The following is an 18,653-nucleotide window of genomic DNA, read 5'->3' as shown; positions in this document are numbered from 1 at the left end:
GTTAATCAAGAGTGGGAACTGCCTAAAAGCAAGTTTCTCATCAAATCCAGAGGTTTTCCCAGAGACACACCTTGCTTGCTGCCAGGCCCATGGATTCTCCCTCTCCAACAGAGGGGCTGTCACAAGTCCCTGCAGCAGCCTGGCTCATGGGCCAAGGCTTTCCTCAGGAATTATTAACCCCGTTTTATTAACTGCTGCCTTATGAGGCATAACTTCCTTCACAAGAGGCTGGAAAAAGCTCTCCCAAACTCTGGGCAGCAGCCCCTGCTCCAGGCTGGGCCCGGGAAGAGCTGGGCCTCCACTCTGCCTCCATCCAAGGAAACGTGCTTCTCTGAAAACCTGAATTCTCCCAATGCCCCGTGCTCTTGGGTTCATCACCTCCCACCTAACTCTGCTTTCAGCACGACGACTTATCTGTCAGAATAAATACAGATAAACAGAAACCAGCCCCAGCTGTAGATAAATCCTCATCCCTGTGGCCCCTCCAGATTTCTGGCAAGGGAAGAGAAGGGGAAGTTCCTACCATGATGTAAAAGGTGGTGACCACGTTTAGCGAAGAAGCAAATATGGAGCTCATGATTTTGACAGACGGCTCATCCAAGCTGTCGTAAGTAGGCAAGACCTGACTGCAAAAAGGGTAAAATATTTAAGGAAACCTGCAGAAAATGGGAGAAAACCCCCAATCCCAACCCATTCTCTGCCTCACCCCAGCAGCAACGAATCCCTGACACCTTCCCCCTCTGGAGCATAAACACCTGCTGCTATTCCACAATTTATACTGTTAATGCCAAGAGATTTCAGAACACTCATAACTTTTAAGTGTTGCAAAAATATTCCTGCTCTCCCCACCCCACCACGTGGAGCGAAACGTGTGATGTAAACATTCGGGTTCAGAGAGGGTTGCAAAATGAATGACCGTTTGTTCCCGGGGCCGCGCGTGGCTCGGGGCCAGCCCCAGCGCCAGAGATTATTGTTCTTGGAGCTCTCCGTGCTGATAATTAAAGCAACACAGTGTTTACAGAGGAAAAGCGGGAAGAAGGTTGGAGCATCCCACTGTCTGAAGGAAAAGTTAAACAAACAAACCCCAGCGCAGCGCCTGTCCTGCTTCAGCTCTCTTCATAGAAAGCCTGGAGTGCAAATTCCTGGGATTTGGGGTATTTACAGCCTTGGGAAGAGTGGGGAAAGTCCTTTTTGACATCAGGTGCATATTTTAGCAACTCATTAACCTCTTGTTACTTTAATTCTAGCAGCTACATCCTGGAACGCTCGGGAGAAAGGAGGGAGTGTGCATGGAGATGGGAAGGGGTATCCCCAACCCCAGTGGGCACCCAGCCATTCCCAGGAAGTGTGTCAGGCTGAGGCCAAGCAGAAAGATCCTTAACCTTTAATCCCTGAACGTCAAAGGAGGCGGAGTACATCGGCTCCGGGACACGCCGGGGCTGGAGGTACCAGCAGGGAGCACAGCCGGCTTCTCTGGGAGTCTCCATTTGGGATTCCTCCCTGGGAGTGATTAGACTGGCCTCCCAAAGTCACTCCATTTAGGATTCCTCCTTGGGAGAAAGGAGACTGGCTTCCCTGGGAGTTTCCACTTGGGATTCCTCTTTGAGAGTGAGGAGACTGGCTTCCCTGGGAGTCTCTCCATTTGGGATTTCTCCCTGCCCTCTCCACAGCCACCTCCAGCTACGTTCTGGCCTTCAGCCTCCGAGGGAAGGGTCAAGCCAAACATTCAGGCTTGGTAAGGATAAAAGAGGGAAACAGGGAGGCTCTGCAGTGTGTGGGATGGTTAAAAAGGTGATTCAGAGGTTAGCAAAATTAAATCTACCCAGCTGTGACTATATAGATAAACTACATATAAAGAGAAGAATAGAATATATAGAGGGCGGGGGGAGAGAGAGAGAGAGAGAGAGAGAGAATACACAGATGTAAAGAAATTTTAAAAATATATAAATATTGCCTGGGCTGGGGACAGTGCATTTTCCTGATGTTTGGAAAAAGACACACAGCTTTAGATTGGGTTTGCCACCAAAGTGCTGTCATGGAGCCCATATTTAGGCACACACAGCTCCAGATCAAACCATTTCCCTGCATTTCCAACTCCCAGGAAAATTGTGCTGGGTACTGCGTGGCTTCCATAAGGAAAAAAAATTAAAGGGATTTGTTAACAAGGTAAAGCTGCAAGAGAACACAATTCCCTTTGCCAGTTGTAATGGAGACATTAAACAGCAAGCCTGGAGTGTGCCGGGGTAGGATCTGAGCTGCCAAGAGAGCCAGTAAGTGGGAAATGATGATTTGGATCTTGGAGTGGGTGTAAACACAGCAGTCTGAGCAAATTTTATCTGTCACATTCATTTACTGCTGGCACGAGACCTGTTTGCTGGAACTACACAGGGGAAGCCCAGCTCTGCCAGGCTTCCAGAGGAGGATGGTTCTTCTAGAGGAGGCCAGTCCTTCCCGTGTCCAGGGCTGGATTTACACTGGTTGGAGCTGTCACGGTTCTGGCCAGGCATGTAGCACTCACGAGCTGTCCTCGGGAATGCTGCTGGAAACCTGGAACAGCCTGGTCTGCCCTCACCTTCCTCCACTTGGCAGCAGAAACCCTTGCAAAAACAGGGAACTGGAAAGGTGGAAACAGCCTGGTCTGCTCTCACCTCCTTCCATGTGCCACTAAACCCAGGGAACTGGAAATGCAGGAACAACCCTCCAAAGTCAACAACTGTGTGATCTTTGGAGTGTTCTCCAGGAAATTTGGGGAAACAGAGCAGCCCCCAGCATTCAGTACTCAGGGGAGGTCCTATGGGGGTCACACAGTGGGGTGACACAGCCTTTCCTGGTGCTCCAGCATTTCCTTCAAGAACCAGGGGAATTTCATCCCTACTGCAGCTGCACCAGAAGCTCACAAGGAGCTGTTTGGCTCCAGTGGTCTCATGTTGCTCCATTACAAGAATTCCCAGGTGAAATGGAATAACAAAAGGGTCCGGGTAACAAAAGGGTCACGAGTGAATGAGAGGCTGAACTTCATCGAGCTGTAAAACACTCTGATGAAAACAAACCACCAAAGCAGATGGTATCTACCCCTTACAGATCCTCCTGACCCTGTGCCCTCACACAAACTCACTGCAGGAACAACTGCCAGGGCTGGGAATGGCAGGTACTTACGACTGACAGGCAAAAGACATTCCAAAGATGGGGATGCAGCGGAAAATGCCCTCCCAGCGCATGTAACTCACTCTCTGCAGCCACTGCCCGCTGAAGAGCCCGTGATTGAAGGAGGACACCACAACCTGCAGCCAGGACAGAGAGCAGGGGTGAGGAGCCAGCCCCAAACAGCCCCACGGCAGCAGCAATGCCAGGCTGGGATAAGAGGCAGCGTGTGACAGCTCTGCCCGGAGCAGCCTGAGCTGACACCACAGCCCCATCCCAATCCCCTGGCTCCACATCCCAGCCACACAGCTCCCAGGGCCACCAAGGACCCCAGGGAGTATTTCAAGGGATCTAGGACATTTCCCCCTTGTTTGAGGCCATCAGACATCACAGCACACACCAGGGTGGGACGCTTTCCACCGACACATCAATTGTGAGAATTATTGCTCAAAGCAACCTCTTTTGCACTTTTTAAAATGTGTTTTTTTAAATGTGTTTTTAAATCCAAACGGGAAGCGCCGTTGGCCTCAGAGAATCCTGCTCAGCAGAGAGAGACAAAGGGTCCTAAACCAGGATCCCACCTGCTGCTCCAGGGCCATTTAACAACACCAGCCCATCAAAGAGAGGGAAAAACTTTATGGAAAGGGGGAGGAGCCGAGGCAAGGGAGCTCCCTTGCCACGGACACAAGAACTGGCAGGAGTTGGGTTGCACAGGAAGCAGAAGGTAAATATGTCTGAATGTCTGTTTATAATATCCTTGGATGGGGTTTCTAATCCCCAGAGATGTCTCAGTGCAGCCAACTCTCGTGAATGTTGTGGTTTCTTAAAGGCACAGCTCCTGGGAGGCTCCACACCTCCCTGAGGAGGCAGCTCTGAGGTGTGACCCTGCACAGCCTGCTAGAAAAGTTACATGGAAAGAATTCCCACACCTCCCTTTTCTTCCAGTCCTGAAACTTGGGTGAGACAGGGCTGGGGTTCCACGAGGGAATCACAGGAGCTTCTGGGAGGTGAAACTGCTCATTTAAAAGCAACAGAAAGCAGGAAAACGGGATGGCCGGTGTCCGTACCCACCACGAACATGAACACGCTGTAGAAGATGAGAGCCATGGCACTGAAGGACTGAATGGAGGCCATCATGTTCCTCTGGAGGCTCAGAGGAAGGACAATACACAGGGAGACAGCGAAGAGCAGGACAATCCGAAACGCGCCCGACACCTGCAAAAGAGACCTGCATAAACACCTGGGTACTCAACACACCCACCAAATCAGCAAACCCTGGCATGGTTCATCTTTCCAGAGTGAACAGCAACTTCAAACAGTGCAATTCTGTGTCTGGAGGTGGTTTTGAAGATGCTGCAAGCTCGGCACTCTGTGGGCTCTGTCTGTGCTGAGCTGAGACAGTCACTGGGTGCCACTGTTGCTCTGCAGTGTGTGACAGGTCCGAGCTGGAAGAATTTGGGGGGTGGCTAGGGGGGGGTTAAATGCTAATCCAGCACAAGCTATTTAGGCATTTTCATGCAATTAAATAAAACTTAAATTTACTTGGGGAGACAAGAAATTGAAAGTGTCGGAAACTCCAATCCAGAAAATTAATCAAAGCCTCACACTGGTATTTATTATAGCAGAACACTCTGGAATGCTTGGAAATATTTAATACCTAATTTGGCTGCAGCCTCAACGCATCTTTCTTAACTTCACAGTCCCTTAATCTGAGCTTAGGAGCATCAGGCAGCACAGATAACACTCTAGCAAAAATCCTTTTGCTTCCCTGCACGGCTCTCATGCCGGCTCCAAGGAGCACCTCTTGCCTCTGAGCATCCTGAGCCAGCAGCAGGCTCATCACACGGCTGAGAAGGCAGGAACACAGAGACTTTGGCCACAAAAACAGCCAGGGACAGGACAAAAATCCCTCCTGAACTACAGGGAGGAGAGCTCAGGCAGAGGAACTGTCTGTCACTACCCAGTGGGGCAGGAATTAAGGCAGGAAGCATTATCTCCCCCAGGAATCTGCTCCAGAATTAATAAGGGACCAAGTTAAAAAGAATTCCTTTGATGGAAATGCCTTATTGGAGTTTTACACAGCTGATTGTTTGCCATATGTCTGAGCTTTCCAGACATCCCAGAGCTGCAGGCTCCATGCACCAGGATCTCTCTGTGAAGGGACCCCACAAAGCCCCCCTGGGACCCCAGGGGGTGCTGGGCACACTCTGAGGCAGGAGCTCTGCTGTATCCAGGGAACACATGGCTCAGGGCAAGGTCTGGGAGCACGGCAGGAGTGATTCATTCACCTGCAATCCGAGCATCTGGGCAAAGAAGTTGGAGCCCAAATCGCCAATGACGACGTAGAAAGCGATGCAAGTGCCCAGCATCAGCCCAATCATGCTGCAAACACAAACAGGGACGCATTAGGAGGGCCACACTTCCATCCTCTGTGTTGGGAAGAGCAGGACAACCCTTCTGCACTCCATCCCAACCAAACAGCCAGCAGAGAACCTCCATCCACACCCAACAGAGACGCAGCTCTGCCCACAACCCATGCAGAGGTTTAATTCCTGTTGGGAGCCACAAGAAACAAAACCCAAGGAAAACCAATTTTGGAGATGACAAGAACTCCTTGAACTCCTGGAAAAATTCAAAAGAATCAGCACGAGGCTCTAAGAGCCCCACACCCACAGCAGGACCCTGCTGCGAGAGTCTCAATATCTAGTGGGCTCTCCAATGCCTCTCCACGCAATGGACCACACTTTAATGAAAAGATTGTCCATGAACTGCTTCTCCTCCCACTCCTGGACCACTTTCCTTCCCGGTTCCAATTATAGAACATCCCTGTGGCAATTACAGCCTCTGCTTGCATGGACAAGCAACATCTGAGGAATATTCTGTGTATTTTTAGTGCTGTGCAGAAGTTTGCAGCTGGGAAGAGCGAAGGAGCCAGCACCACTGCTGGCCCTGGGCTCAACATGCCTGGAAAAGAATCCCTGCTGGAAAAAGCAGGGCTGTAAGGACTGTGCCATCACCTGACATCTGCACTGGGGTCATGGGAGGAAGCAGAGATGGAAGCAGGATTCCCCCTCAAGGCACCTTGCAGGGAAGAGAGCACAGAGGGCAGGAGCAGAGCAGATCCCAGGATCCAAGGAAGCAAACACTCCCTCCCACTAACTCAACAGCAGGGATGTCACCCCTGGAAAGCTGCCAGGAGTGACAGGGCTGTGATTTCACAGCAGAGCAGGAGAGGAGCTCATCCCCACCTTCTGTGCTCCCAGCGCCTGGGAACGGGCGGGAGGGAGGTGACACCTGTGAGCTGTGCTCAGGGCATCTCGCTCAGCCTCCTGTGGAATCCCAGGAGGCAGCAGGGGAACCAAGTAGAGTACAGCAAGGCTCGGAAAAGTTTTCAGCAAAGGCACCCAAACTGTTCACACTTTGAATCTGCAGCAGATTTACCTTGTTTCCACCAACATTTTTCCTGCTTTTCCATAGGCATGAAATGCTGGCAGAAAAGGGAAAAAAGAGTGGAAGTTAGTCAAAGAAAGGTCCAGAACAGGGCAAGATGTCAGTTCACAACTGGACACTAACAGTGGCACAGGGCAGTGCAGCAGGAACCCACCACTGGTATTTTGGGGCTGTTTCCCTCACCCTCCCACTTTCTTTTTCAGCCTTTCCCTTTGGAAACTGAAAACCACATAAGACAGGAACAGGGATGAGGGAAAGCCAGCAAGCAGGTTCTTTTTTTTTTTCTATTTAAAACCAGAAGTGGTGTGAAGCAGCAGCCACACATGGCAGCCATTAAAGGCAATGGGAGAGAAAATATTCCTGTACAAGATTGTGTGTGGCGAAAGTTAAAGTGGTGCAGAATTCCAATCCAAGTCCCCTTTTTATTTTTATCTTCCCCCTCGAACTGGGCTGCCCGACATTGCTGGCTGGGGGAGCTGAGCTGGTGCCCAGAACGTTCAATCCCATTCCCAGAATACCCAGTGCTCCCAACCCACACCAAAGGGCTGCTGCCAAGGCTTTGCTTTCCCCCCTCCCATCCTTGGGTTGGAGCTGAAAATGCTCAGTAGCCCTCAAATCATTGGGTTTTCTCTTAAAAAGACAATGCCAAGAAAACTTGACTTCTATTTTTAGTTCTTACTGGGCAGAACGGGAATGAGGAGCTCCAGTGCCAAACCCAGACCACAGTGCCCGAATCTGCCAGTGAGGTCCAGCATGAACCCACCACCCTGGAGTCCCCTCTGCCTTCCCTCAAGGCACAGCCCAACATTCCCAGCGCCCGCCAGAAAACAAAACTCAAATCCTTTCTGGAAGCTTCTTCTGCTATTTTAAATATTAGCTTCAACTCTTGATTTCCTTGGACTCTACTCGAGCTAAAAATTCAGGAAACAAGATGTACTCCCACAGAATGAGCAAAAGGCACGGCAGGGACCCACAGCCTGGAGCAGGGATGTGGGGGAGCACCCAAAATAGCTGCTGGATCAGTGACAGGGCAGTGGGACAGCCGCCACCAGGCACCGTGCCCGGGCACAGGGAGCGGCCACTCCGCTCCGGCCTCCGCTGGGAATTCACAACCATGAGGGAAAAGGCAACAGCCCTGGGGGGGTCAGGCCCACAGACGAAGGGTCTGGGAGGAGAAAGAGGAGCCAGCAAGAGGAAAACATCCCTGTTGGAGATGGGTCAGTAACAGGCTGAGCTCAGGGTGGAGGGGAATGCAGGAATGGTGCTGCCGATCCTTCCAGAGCACATTCCAGCCTCTGGATACGGACACAGCCCCGGGTGATGCTGGAACCAGCCCACCTTCCTGGTTTGGAATTGATGTTAAATGAGAACAAGCCTCCAAACACTGTGGGCAGGTGTCCCCATCTGGGAACAATGGAAAAATGGGATTCTTTATCTTCTCCAGGAGGTGACGACTGTAAAATAAACGTTACAGTCAAATCCTTGGAATGGGATCTTGGAATGCCCCAAACTGGGCAGAGCTTGCTCAGTACCTGGAGAAGCCTTTTCAACCCAGTGTGGTTCCTGGGACAGAGCTTCAGCCCCTTGCCCAGTGGGGCTGAGCTGCCCCCCAGGAGCTGCCCAGCACATCCCGAGTGCTGCTGGAATGGGAGGGATGTGCTGGTTAAAATCCATCTGGGAACTGCCTCCCACTTCCCTCCTCACCCACAAATCTCCCTGCAGCCCTTCCCCTTCCCGCAGCGGTGACGAGCCAGCCCCAGCCTGGAACACCCTTTGTGCCGGAGCCGTGGCTCCCGGTGTTCCTCCGGAAGGCGCTGCCTGCCTGCAGGGAATGTGCACAACTTTCCTCCGCGCCTCAGCGCTGCCAAAGCCTCCCAGGAGTGCCCGCAGATGTCCCCCGGGCCCAGCCTGTGGGGACAAAGGGGGTCTGTGTGGAGCTGCCCGACCTCGGAGCATTGGGATGCGGCGTGGGAGCGCTCCCGGCCCGTGGCACCTCTCCCAGGGCACCGGGAGTGGGCACAGGCGCCGCTGCCAGCCCCCGCCTGCCAGGAGGAAGCTGGGCTGCATTACTGGCCCTCTCTGTATTCCAGCCCCTTGGCTCCGGGGCGTGCAGAGGATCCCTACTTCCCGGGACACGCTCCAAGGTGGAGGGGACTCTCTGTCCTCCGGGAAGCAGCGCACAAAGGCGTCTTGTGAGGGGCAGGGAGCAGCGGCACCGGCAGCTGGGCCAGGCGCACCGGGGGCTCCCCCTTCCCTCTGGCACCAAAACCAGCTCCCAAACCACGGAGCTTCTCCATCTTTTCCATTTCTAGCAAATACAAGTCGGCAGAAGCCGGGATGCGCTTCCTGGGAGCAGCACGTCGGGCACTCTGAGGGAGGAGCAAACCCATCTGTCAGCAGATGGTGCGAGCCCTTGTGCCAGGGCAGCGCCAACCAGCTCCCTCCTCCCACAGAAAAGTAAGGCAGAACACGGAAAAGGCGACTTTGCCTGCTGCTTCATGTGCCAGCAGCAAGGACTGGAACCCAAACACCTCCTCCTGCTCCCCAAATCAGTCGCAATCCCAAGAGAGGCCACGAGCAGAGGCCAATCCCGGCGCCAGCGCTGAGCTCTGAGGGCAGCCGGGCTCTGCCAAAACCCACCCAGGGATCTTCCAGATGTTTTTATTTTCTCAGCCCTTTGGAGCCTCGCTCCATTTCCTCTCTGCTGAGCCATAAAGGAGCTCCCAGCTCGGATGCAGGCAGCCCAGCTCCGTGCCAGGCTGGCAGGACCCGCTGTCCCGGCAGCACTGGGTGGGGAACTCGTGCCCAGACCCATAATTAATTCATCCCAGCCCCACAATTCATCCCAGATGGCTCCCGGGAGCTGGGGTTTGGATCATCTCCTCCCCTGCCCTGCGGAGTCAAAACAACTCAGCACCCATTACCAGGGCTGTGGGGAGCAGGATCCAACCCCAGCACTGCTCCAGGGAGGAGGCTGAGGCAGAACAAGGGAAACTGGGAACTGCAGCAAGAAAACATTTGTTGCTCCAACAGCACCGCTGAGGAAATGTAAGCTGGGAGGCCAAGGTCCCAGTGCTGTTAGGAGAGCAGGAGGGCTGGGAAGCAGCCCTGGAGCTGGGATCTCACCGAGGCCGGGGTAGGTCCTGCGCTTGCTGAGGTTGGCTGACTTCACCAGGAACATGCAGGACTGGTGGGTCATCCACGAGCAGAAGATGAGCAGCACGGCTCCCAGGAGGATCCCACACTGCAACGGAGCACAGCGGGAAGAGACCAGCAGGAGATGGGGGGGTCAGAGCCCCCCCACAGCCCACCCAGCCTCCCTCAGCACCCTCAGCTTCCCCCACGTGTTCCAGCCACATTTATCACTCTTTCAGGAAGTTCTGTCCCCTTCCCACCGGCTCCACGGCACGAAGACACGTGGAACACATGCCTGCTCCCCACAACTCCCAGTCCATGCACCCAGGAGGGAACTGGGAGCAGCCGGTGGAGCAGAATTTCCACCCTGGCTCATCCCTCCACAGCTCCCGGTGGGTTCAGGGAGCACAGACAGACCCCGAGGTGCCACCTCTGCTGCAGACTTATTTATCAACAGCCATATGGCAGCACAAACCCAGCCCCTGCCTCGCTGCCTTCCCTGGTCACAGGGCTGGGAACCGCAGGGCACCAAGCAGGTGACTTGGAACAGATCCCAGGGAGGGGTGTGGGGGCACCGCGGGGGGTTGGAAAAGCCTCCAAGAAAACTCACTTCTATAGTATAGCTAAATCCTTTGATTTAATTTTTCCCTTCTCCTTACAAGACAGGCAGAGACGATCAGTTGGAGACCACGGGACAGGGAAAAACCCAGAGTTTGGTGCAGAAGGTTTGAGTTGGAGACTTCACGACTAAGAAAAAAGCAGTGTTTGGAACACGAGATGCCCGAGCTGGGTCATAAGCGTTTCCTTTGCTGACTTTCCTTTCCAACCGGGGAACCACCCCCCAAATTCGGACCAGAAGGAGCTCGCAGGGGCTCCCCCGGGCGTGGAGGGGCTCGCAGGGGCTTTAGGCTGCCGGGGCACGGACCGACACCCTCGCCCCAGCCCGGGGGACACCGGCAGGACCCCGCTCGGACACAGCGCCCAGGCGGGCGGCCCCTCACCTGTCGGAAGCAGAAGGGCACGGTGAGAACGCTCACGCCCACGATGCTGTTCACCACGTTCATGATCAGGCCCCAGTTGGAACCCGCCGCCGCCGCCGCCATGGCCCGCGGCGGAGGATCCCCGCGGCGGAGGACCCGGTTTGTGGCCGCTTCCCGAGCCCCACGGCCGGCTCGGAGCGCCCGGTACCCCCGGTCCCCCTCAGCCGGCCGTGCCCGCCATGGCCCCACCGGGCCCGCCCCGAGCCGGCACCGGCCACAGCGGCACTTCCGGCTTCCGCCGCCGCCGCAGGAAGTGACGTGTCCGCGCGGCGGAGCGGGGATGCTCCTGCCGCCCTGGAGGTCTGGACTCACTGGTGGTGGAGGGTAAAGGGGGTCCTCGTGGTTGGGGGCACCCCCGGAGAGCTGAGCACGGCCAGGAAGGTGCGGGAATGCACGAGGACACGCACCCATGCAGATACATGCGTGGAAAGGCACGGAGATGGGTGTGCGCCGTGCTTTTACACGCGTGTGTGCATTTACATCTATGACCACGCATCCCGCGGCAGCGCTGGCACCCGAGCGGGGGTCCCCGGCGTGATAAGGGCACCTGAAAGGCCCCTCGAGGGCAGCCCATCACCCCCGGCTTCCCCTCCCGCGCGCACATCTGGCCACGCATGCAGCTGTGCATACACATCTGCTCCCCATCCCAACCCGAGCCCTCCGCAGCTCTGCCGCGGACGTGCCCCCCCACATCCCAGAGGATAAGGAGAAAAAAAGGAAAGATGCGGGGGGGCTCTGGAAGGGTCCCCCGAGGCCAGGCGTGGCGGCAGCTCGGAGTGGCACACGCCAAGGGCACGTTCCCGTCGGAACGAAACACAGCGCTCGTATAATTTGCAGCAATTGCGATGGGAAACCGCAGGAATTCGCTCTACAAAAGGTTTGCAGGGAGGTGAACTGGCGGCCTAATTCCCTCCAGGTGCGGCACGGGATCGGTAGCTCCGGCTGTTTTTTCCTGGCTCCTGTGCCAGAGCGGTGGCTGTGTCCGTGTGTGTCCTCGGGGTGGGATGAGGGATCCCCTCGGGAATGTCACCCAGGGTCAGGAAAAGGGCTCTGGTGGCTTCTCCATGTCGGAGTGGGAGCAGGGGGCTTGGGAAATGTGCAGAGCCAGCCAGGAGTCCCCGTGACACGGGATGGGGACACCAGGGGAGCCGCCCCTGCTCTGCCATGCTCCTGCGGCACAGCCCCGGGGCTCGTCCGTGCCCATCCCCAGGGAATGGAGTTTTCTGCAGCTCCGCGGGTATCATCAGCTGCTCGGCAGCCCCAAACATCCCAAACTCTGCTTCCAGCAGGAGCCGAGCTCTGTCCCAGCAGCACCAGGGCAGTTTCCCATCACAAACCTGCCGAGAGCAAGGAGAATTCTCTGGAAAGCTCCAACCACTGTGAACGGCCGGGCACCATTACGAGGGACCCCGACCCTGCTCTGCCGGCAGGGGACACTGGGAGCCGGCAAAGGGCCCTGCTGGGTTTGGGAGCGTTCAACGGCAGCGTTCCCACCACAGGATCCACTGGGAATCCCGGGTGGCTCAGAGCCCTTCCCAGCCCTGCCCCATGGCCCAGATTCCTCCCGCCGGATTTGGAGCCACGGAGAACAACCAGCCCCGGAGGATCCAGAGCCACAATTACTGTAATTAGAAATGGGGGCTCAGGGCTGGCTGATCCCGCAGGGATCCTGCGCTGCTTTATGGAAGTACAAATCGCTCGGGATGTCCAGGGGCTGCTGCTGTGTCCGATGCTGCTCCGCAGGGACGTGCACACGTGTGCTGGCACACAGGGAGCTGACCTGAGCCAGATTCCCAGCTCCCACGGGTGATGCTGCCCCAGGAAAACAGCTGGGTCCATCTCTGCTCCCACTCCTCAGGAATTCGCCTCAGTGGCAGCTCAGGGGGCACCCGTGAACCTCCCATGGCACAGGGATGCTCTTCCCTGGAACCATGGGAGCATCCCTGCCCTCCCTTCTTGGGGGACACAGCGCAGGGTCACAGGGAATGGGAAGGAATGGGAACCCCCTCTCCAGACCTGGGACAAGCCCACCCACACCCCACCCCATGGCCCCCCTTTCACTCAGGAACCAGCACCCAGAGCCACCCTGCTCCCAACGGCTGGTTCCAGTGACAGATGCCTGGCAGATCCCGGGAACCACCCGGCAGGGATTGAAAAACATAAATTAAAACAAATTGCAGTTTTATATTGCAAATAAGGGCAGTTTGATGGGTTTTATTGCAGAACAACCATTAATGAAGTGCAGTTTCAGGCACCTTAATTGCTCAGGGACCAAAGTTCAGACCGTATCTCCAGCACGGGCTGGGAGCCACCGCGTGTCCCGCGAGGGCCTGGCAGGTTGGGAATGGGATCAGAAATGAATTTATGGGCACGATGAGGAGGATGGAGGCAAGGGGCCGAACGCATCTGGGGGAGTTGAAGCAGCGTGGGATAAACAGCTGGAGGGAGGCGAGAGGCCGTGGTGTCCCCGCCACGGCACCATCCCAGTGTCAGCCGTGGGGCCCCACAGTGGGTACTCACCATGGGATAGATTTTGGGATGGGGGTCCCCAAGCATTTGGGACGCTGGTGCTGCCCCAGGGACTGGGCTGGAGCGATGCAGAGCCGTGGGGGTCCCGGGACGTCCCCTTCGCTTCTCAGAACAAAGCACGCGTGGGTGTGCCAGGCACAGAGGGGCGTGCAGACAGACACAGCACGGGGGATACAACCACGGGGGATCCACGCGCAGCCACGCACACCCGGGACACGATCGCGCCCGCCCCACCCGAGCCCCGGCACCGTCACACCCGCGCGTGGACACGCTCCGCACCTGCACGTACCCGCGCCTATCACAGCCATCGGGCTGTACCGAGCCGTCCTGAGCCACAGGGTGCCTTACCGAGCCGTACGGAGCCTTACCGGACCTTACCGAGCCGCGCGGGTCCGGTGCGCTGCCCCCGCGCGCGCCCATTCATTCATTCCCCCACCCGCGCCGTGGGAACGAGCCGCGCGCGCCGCGGGCGGGAAGCGCAGCCCCGCGCTGGCCCCGCCCCTCCCCGCTCGCATGAATGAGCGCGCCCCGCCCAGCTCCATATTAGGGCATCCGGCGCTGCTGGGAGGGCGGGGCCTAGCCCAACAGCCCCGCCCCCTCGTCCCGCCAATGAGAGCGGCGCGCCGGGCCCCCCGCCGGGCATCGGCCTTTGTTTGTGGAGGGCTCCGGGGCCAATGGGCGCGCGGGACGGGGGGCGTTGGGCCAATGGGAATGCGAGATGGGGGGCGCTGGGCCAATGGGCGCGCGGGGTGGCGCGGGGCGGAGCGCAGGGCACGGCCCGGCCCGGCCACGTGCGCGCGGAGTCGCCTCCGCGGGGACCGGGGACAGCGAGGGGACCGGGGGACCCCGGCGCGGCCGTGCGGGGCCCCGTGCCACCGGGCTGCGTGCCCAACAGTGCACGTGCCTGTCCATTCGCTGTCAGTGCCGATTTCCGGTGCCACCTTCCTGCTCCGGTAGAGCCCGGGGGAACACGGTGGAGCGGCCCCAGCCCCGGCTGCAAACCCCTGTCCGGGCCGTGTTGTGCGTCGGGGCTGGCCCTGACAGCCAGAGGTGGCAGCGGGGTTATTTTGTACTTGGACGCCTGTGTGTACTCGCCTATTATGGCCGGGACTGGGGTGGGGACATCGTCCTGTGGGCTCTGGGCAGCAAATCCCAACTGCTGTAAGCCCCTCTGCAGACGGAGCTGTACCACACATGAAACTCCAGGGCTGGGACAGGGCCATGTGTAGATCTGTGTGCTGGGACACGGTTGTGCCCAGCACCCACTACGCGGAGGGGACTGCCCTGGGCAGGAGCCTCCCAAGGGGTCCCGGAAAGGACCACCGGTAAATCCCATCCTGTGCCTGGGGTGTGTCTGGGATCTGCTGTCCCCTCCTTGGCTGTGAGAAATATCCTGGTTCCCAGCTGGTCCCTGCACCAGGCCAGCCCCGTGCCCGTGCCACGGCCACACACATGGCAAAGCCAGGCACTCCCAGCCCAGCGGCAGGAGGATGAGCGCTTTGCTGGAGAGATGAAGGTCACCGTCGTTTTCTCGGTCACAGACAGCTCCCAGCTCCATGTTTGTTGGTTCCCGTCCCTCCAGTGCTCCAGGACACCACCGCAGCTCAGCTCAGTGTCACACTGGCCATGGCACTGACATTCCCGACTAGGAGCTGTGGCGGTGGCTGCTGATGGCCAGGCCAGTGGGTGCTGACTCTGCTGCTGGCTTGCTCCTCATCCCCCTCCCCACGTCTCCCATCACCAGCCTACAGCTCTGGCTCCATCCCCCCATCCAGCCAGGCCTGCCTACGGCGGTGCCAAACCACGGCAGCAGCACCGAGCACCCAGGCAGGGGCACAGCCCCGGTGTCACCCGATGGCCGGGACAGCGGCCAGCCCGGGCCGGCCCCACCGCGCCCTCCGGCAGGCAGGGAAGCACCGGTGCATCTCCCGGGGCCCGGGGAGAGAACAAAGGAGGGCAGCTGCAGCGGAGGGAGCGGCGCTGCCGGATGCGCTGCAGCGCGGATAATCCGCCCCGGCACAGCCTCCGGAGCACCGGCAGCTCCGGCTGCGAGGAGCGGCCGCTCGGCCCGAGGCGTGAGGGCTGTGCGGGGTGCGGAGGAGGCTCATCCCGGCTCCCCACGCAGCCCCATCCCGGATCCTCGCGCCGTGCCCCCCGTTCCATCCCGCCCCGCGGCCGCGCTCACCCCGGCTAATGCCGCGCCATAAAGGAACCGACTTACACTAACGACTTTTGTCACCAAAGTCATTAACATAATAGGGCTTCCACATCAAAATTGAATATTAATGCTCCGCCGGCTGCGGAGGGAGGCGGATAATTGCTCTAATACATTTTCCAGTCGGATTTTCGCATCGCGGCAGCAATTGCATTAGCAAACCCGATTATTCCCACGGCCGGTACAATGGGATGGTTAATGGGAGTTAAGTTCCTGCCTTTTTCCTCGGACCCCCGAGCGGCTGCGGCTCCGTGCCCCACACTGTCCCCAGCCGCGGGGGGCGTGGGGCAGGGGACGCGGTCCCTGAGCTGGGAGCGGGAGGGACAGTGGTGCGGAGCCACCTCGTCCCTCCGCGCTGGCGAACACGACCCTTGGACGCAGACGGCCTTGAGACGCGCCGGGAACGCCGTGGCCAGCTGGAAAAGCGCCTGTCCCCGGAGCCGTGCTGTGCCGTTCCGTGCCGTTCCGAGCCGTGGGGAGCCCTGGGATGAGCCGTGAAGGACAGCAGAGGGGACACGCCAGGCCGGGGGTCCCACCCCAGCAGTGCTGGGAGTCCATGGAGAGCCAGGGGTTGTTCCCAGCTCCTGCCCCAGGAGTGTCAGGGGACCCTCCAGCCTCCTTTCCCTTCCAAGGGGGTTCAGAAGCTCCCGGGAGGATAAAGCTCAGGAAAACAGCTGACGAGTGGGAAAACTGCGGGGGTTGCAGCCCCTTCACTGCACCCCCAAACATATCCCCTGTGCAGGGACAGACTGTGCTCTCTGCCACCACACCCCATCCTCGGGGTCCCCTTTGGCCCCCCCAAGGGGGACACCGTGCTCAGGGGGCTCTGTGATGACCCAGCCACTGCTGAGGGGGGGACAGGCACAGTGAGAGCAGCAGCAGCAGCGGTGGACAAAGGCAGCCGCAGGGCTGGGGGCTGGATGTGGGGGGATCCTCATTAAATTGACTTTAATTGTGCTCATTTGGCCTCACTTCATTGATCAACCTCACACAGCAGAGTTATCCCCACGGGGCGGGGGGGCTGCCCACAGGGTTTACATACCCACCGCGGGGGTCTGTCTACCCACTGGGGGGCTGCCCAGAGGGAATGGACCCACAGGAGAGGGTCTGCCCAAGGTGGGAGGTCCACCCATGGGGAGGGGGCTCTGCCCACAGGGATGCCAACTCATGAGGGGCAGTCTGCCCAGGGAGGGGGGTTGCCCACGGAAGAGGCTTGCCCAGGTTTGATGTTTACTCCTGGGGATCTGCCTGCTGTGCCCAGGGACATAACCCTGGTGCTCCACAAGCCCTAGACTCAACCCCTTCCCACCCCAGCACCAGGGGTTCCCCCAGCCCCTTCCCACTCCCACTCCTGCCGGCGTCACTGCAGGAAGGAAGAGCCTGAGAGCCGCTTTTTGTGAGGTTTTTTGGTTTTCTTTTTCAGTCAGGAAACTCTTTCCCAGCACTCCCAGACCCCCGGTGGCTGCACACTGTGAACCCGCACACCGGGAACTGCACTGTGCTCCCGTTCGGCACCAATTCCATGCACTGGGTTAATCCATAATGGCCCTTTCCCGGCCTTTCCCATGTGGATAGGGGTACCACAGGAGCAGGATGCGGAGGCTGGGTATGCGGTGCCTCCGTGCTTGCTGGTGCCACCCCATGTCCTTCTGTGCCCGTGTGTCCCTCGGCGTGTCCCCAAGCATGGCTCCGTGCCGCAGCCGCGCGTCCCGCTGCACCAGCGCCTGTGCCGGGCTGTGCCCCGCCGTGCGGCCGCCTGTTCCCGGCTGTCCTTGTCCGTCTGTCCCCGTGCCGTGTCCGTGCGTCCCGGCGCGCGCAGCTCCGTCAGTGCGGTGCCAGAGGGTCCCCGCGGCCCCCGGCCGCTCCCTCCTAACTCGATTGCCGTCCCGCGTAATGAATCGCCCGTCGTAATCTAATCGTGGTTACGAGTGATTGGGATTTATTTCAGCGTTTTCAATCAATTACACCCTTTTATTGCAAAAAAGGAGAAAAAAAAAAAAAACCAACAAAAACCAAACCCAAAACCCTGCGGTGCTCCGGCAAGGACCCCGCTGGCAGCTGCTGCCAGGCCTCTGCCGCCGGTACCCCCCGGTGCTGCTCCTGCTCCCGTTCCCACTGTGTGGTCCTGGGTACAGGCTCCCCTCGCACAGCGCAGCCACCCCACATCACACAGCCCCTCAGTTGGCTCTGTCCCCTCCCACGTTGTCCCCTTCCCACATTGCACAGCCCCCCAACACTGCACAGCCCCACACATTGTTCTGCATGGGCCCCCCACACTGCACGGCCCCCCAACCATGCACAGACCCCCAACTTTTCACTGCACAGCCCCCAACACTTACACCCCCACCTCGCAGGGCCCCCAACCATTCTAAAACACCTCAAAGGAGCCCCCCAAGGCGGCACACGCCCCACTCTGTTCTGCATGGCCCCCCACATTGCACAGCCCCCACACATTGCAGGCCCTAATTCCACAGCCCCCCAACATTGCACAGCCGCCCTTCTGCTGTGCATGACCCCCCACAGTGCACCCCCTCACCCTGCACAGCCCCCCCACATCACAACTCCCCCAACACTGCACAGCCCCCCACTATTGTACCCCGTCACACTTCACAGCCCTCCAAAGACCCACTTATTGCACGCTCCCATCGCACGCCCCCCAGCACTCCAGTCCCCGTCTCGCAGGGCCCCCAACCACTGCAGCCCCCCCGTCCCCGGCAGTCCCGGACCTGCGCCGGGCGCTGCCCGCGGCCCGTTCCCCTCTCGCCGCTCTTTGATCCCGCTCGCTCCGGCCCGGGGCGCTCCGGGGTGTGCGCGGGGGGGCCTCGAAACAGCCCCCGCCGCGCGTGTCCCCCCCCCGGGAGGGCGCCTTGAAACCGCCCGCGGCACCGGCCAATCAGCGCCTTGTTTACACTGCGTGATTGACAGCGCGCTGGCGCGGCGCCAGCCAGTCAGGACGCGGGGGGGGCCCGCGCGCTGCGACGGGGGGTGTGCAGCAATGCAATTCCCCCCCCAGCCCTCCGCCCCGAGCGCGCACTGCGCCTGCGCGCCGCTCCCTCCTCCCCATTCATCCGCCGGGCTTGAATTAGGCGCCGCCGTTCCGCGCCGCTCGCCGCGCGCTGATTGGCAGGGGCGCTGGCGGCCCG

General features: G+C 58.8%; 1 protein-coding gene and 1 long non-coding RNA gene across 2 annotated transcripts in view; both read right to left on the bottom strand.

Annotated features, from left to right (window-relative positions):
* The window catches only part of SLC38A10 (solute carrier family 38 member 10), a 30,215-nt gene extending 19,225 nt beyond the window's left edge, over positions 1–10,990 (bottom strand). The window contains exons 1-7 of the mRNA XM_066200304.1: positions 10,728–10,990; positions 9,718–9,835; positions 6,583–6,628; positions 5,430–5,523; positions 4,213–4,356; positions 3,157–3,281; positions 524–626 (exon numbers count right to left, since the gene is read on the bottom strand). Of these exons, the coding sequence (XP_066056401.1) occupies positions 524–626; positions 3,157–3,281; positions 4,213–4,356; positions 5,430–5,523; positions 6,583–6,628; positions 9,718–9,835; positions 10,728–10,829 (732 nt within the window). The 5' untranslated portion in view covers positions 10,830–10,990. The remainder of the gene's footprint in view (positions 1–523; positions 627–3,156; positions 3,282–4,212; positions 4,357–5,429; positions 5,524–6,582; positions 6,629–9,717; positions 9,836–10,727) is intronic.
* A 5,911-nt stretch (positions 10,991–16,901) lies between these two features.
* On the bottom strand, positions 16,902–18,377 carry LOC136299110 (uncharacterized). Its single transcript, XR_010723440.1, has 2 exons — positions 18,237–18,377; positions 16,902–17,422 (listed from the first exon to the last, which is right to left on the bottom strand). It is a non-coding gene; the product is annotated as an uncharacterized lncRNA (long non-coding RNA).
* Between the last annotated feature and the right edge of the window lie 276 nt (positions 18,378–18,653).

Source organism: Chamaea fasciata, unplaced genomic scaffold, assembly GCF_029207755.1.
Source record: "Chamaea fasciata isolate MVZ Bird 193981 ecotype frontalis unplaced genomic scaffold, bChaFas1.0.hap1 SCAF_19, whole genome shotgun sequence".
Classification (NCBI taxonomy): Eukaryota; Metazoa; Chordata; class Aves; order Passeriformes; family Sylviidae; genus Chamaea; species Chamaea fasciata.
This window is presented reverse-complemented; position numbering and strand designations above follow the sequence as displayed.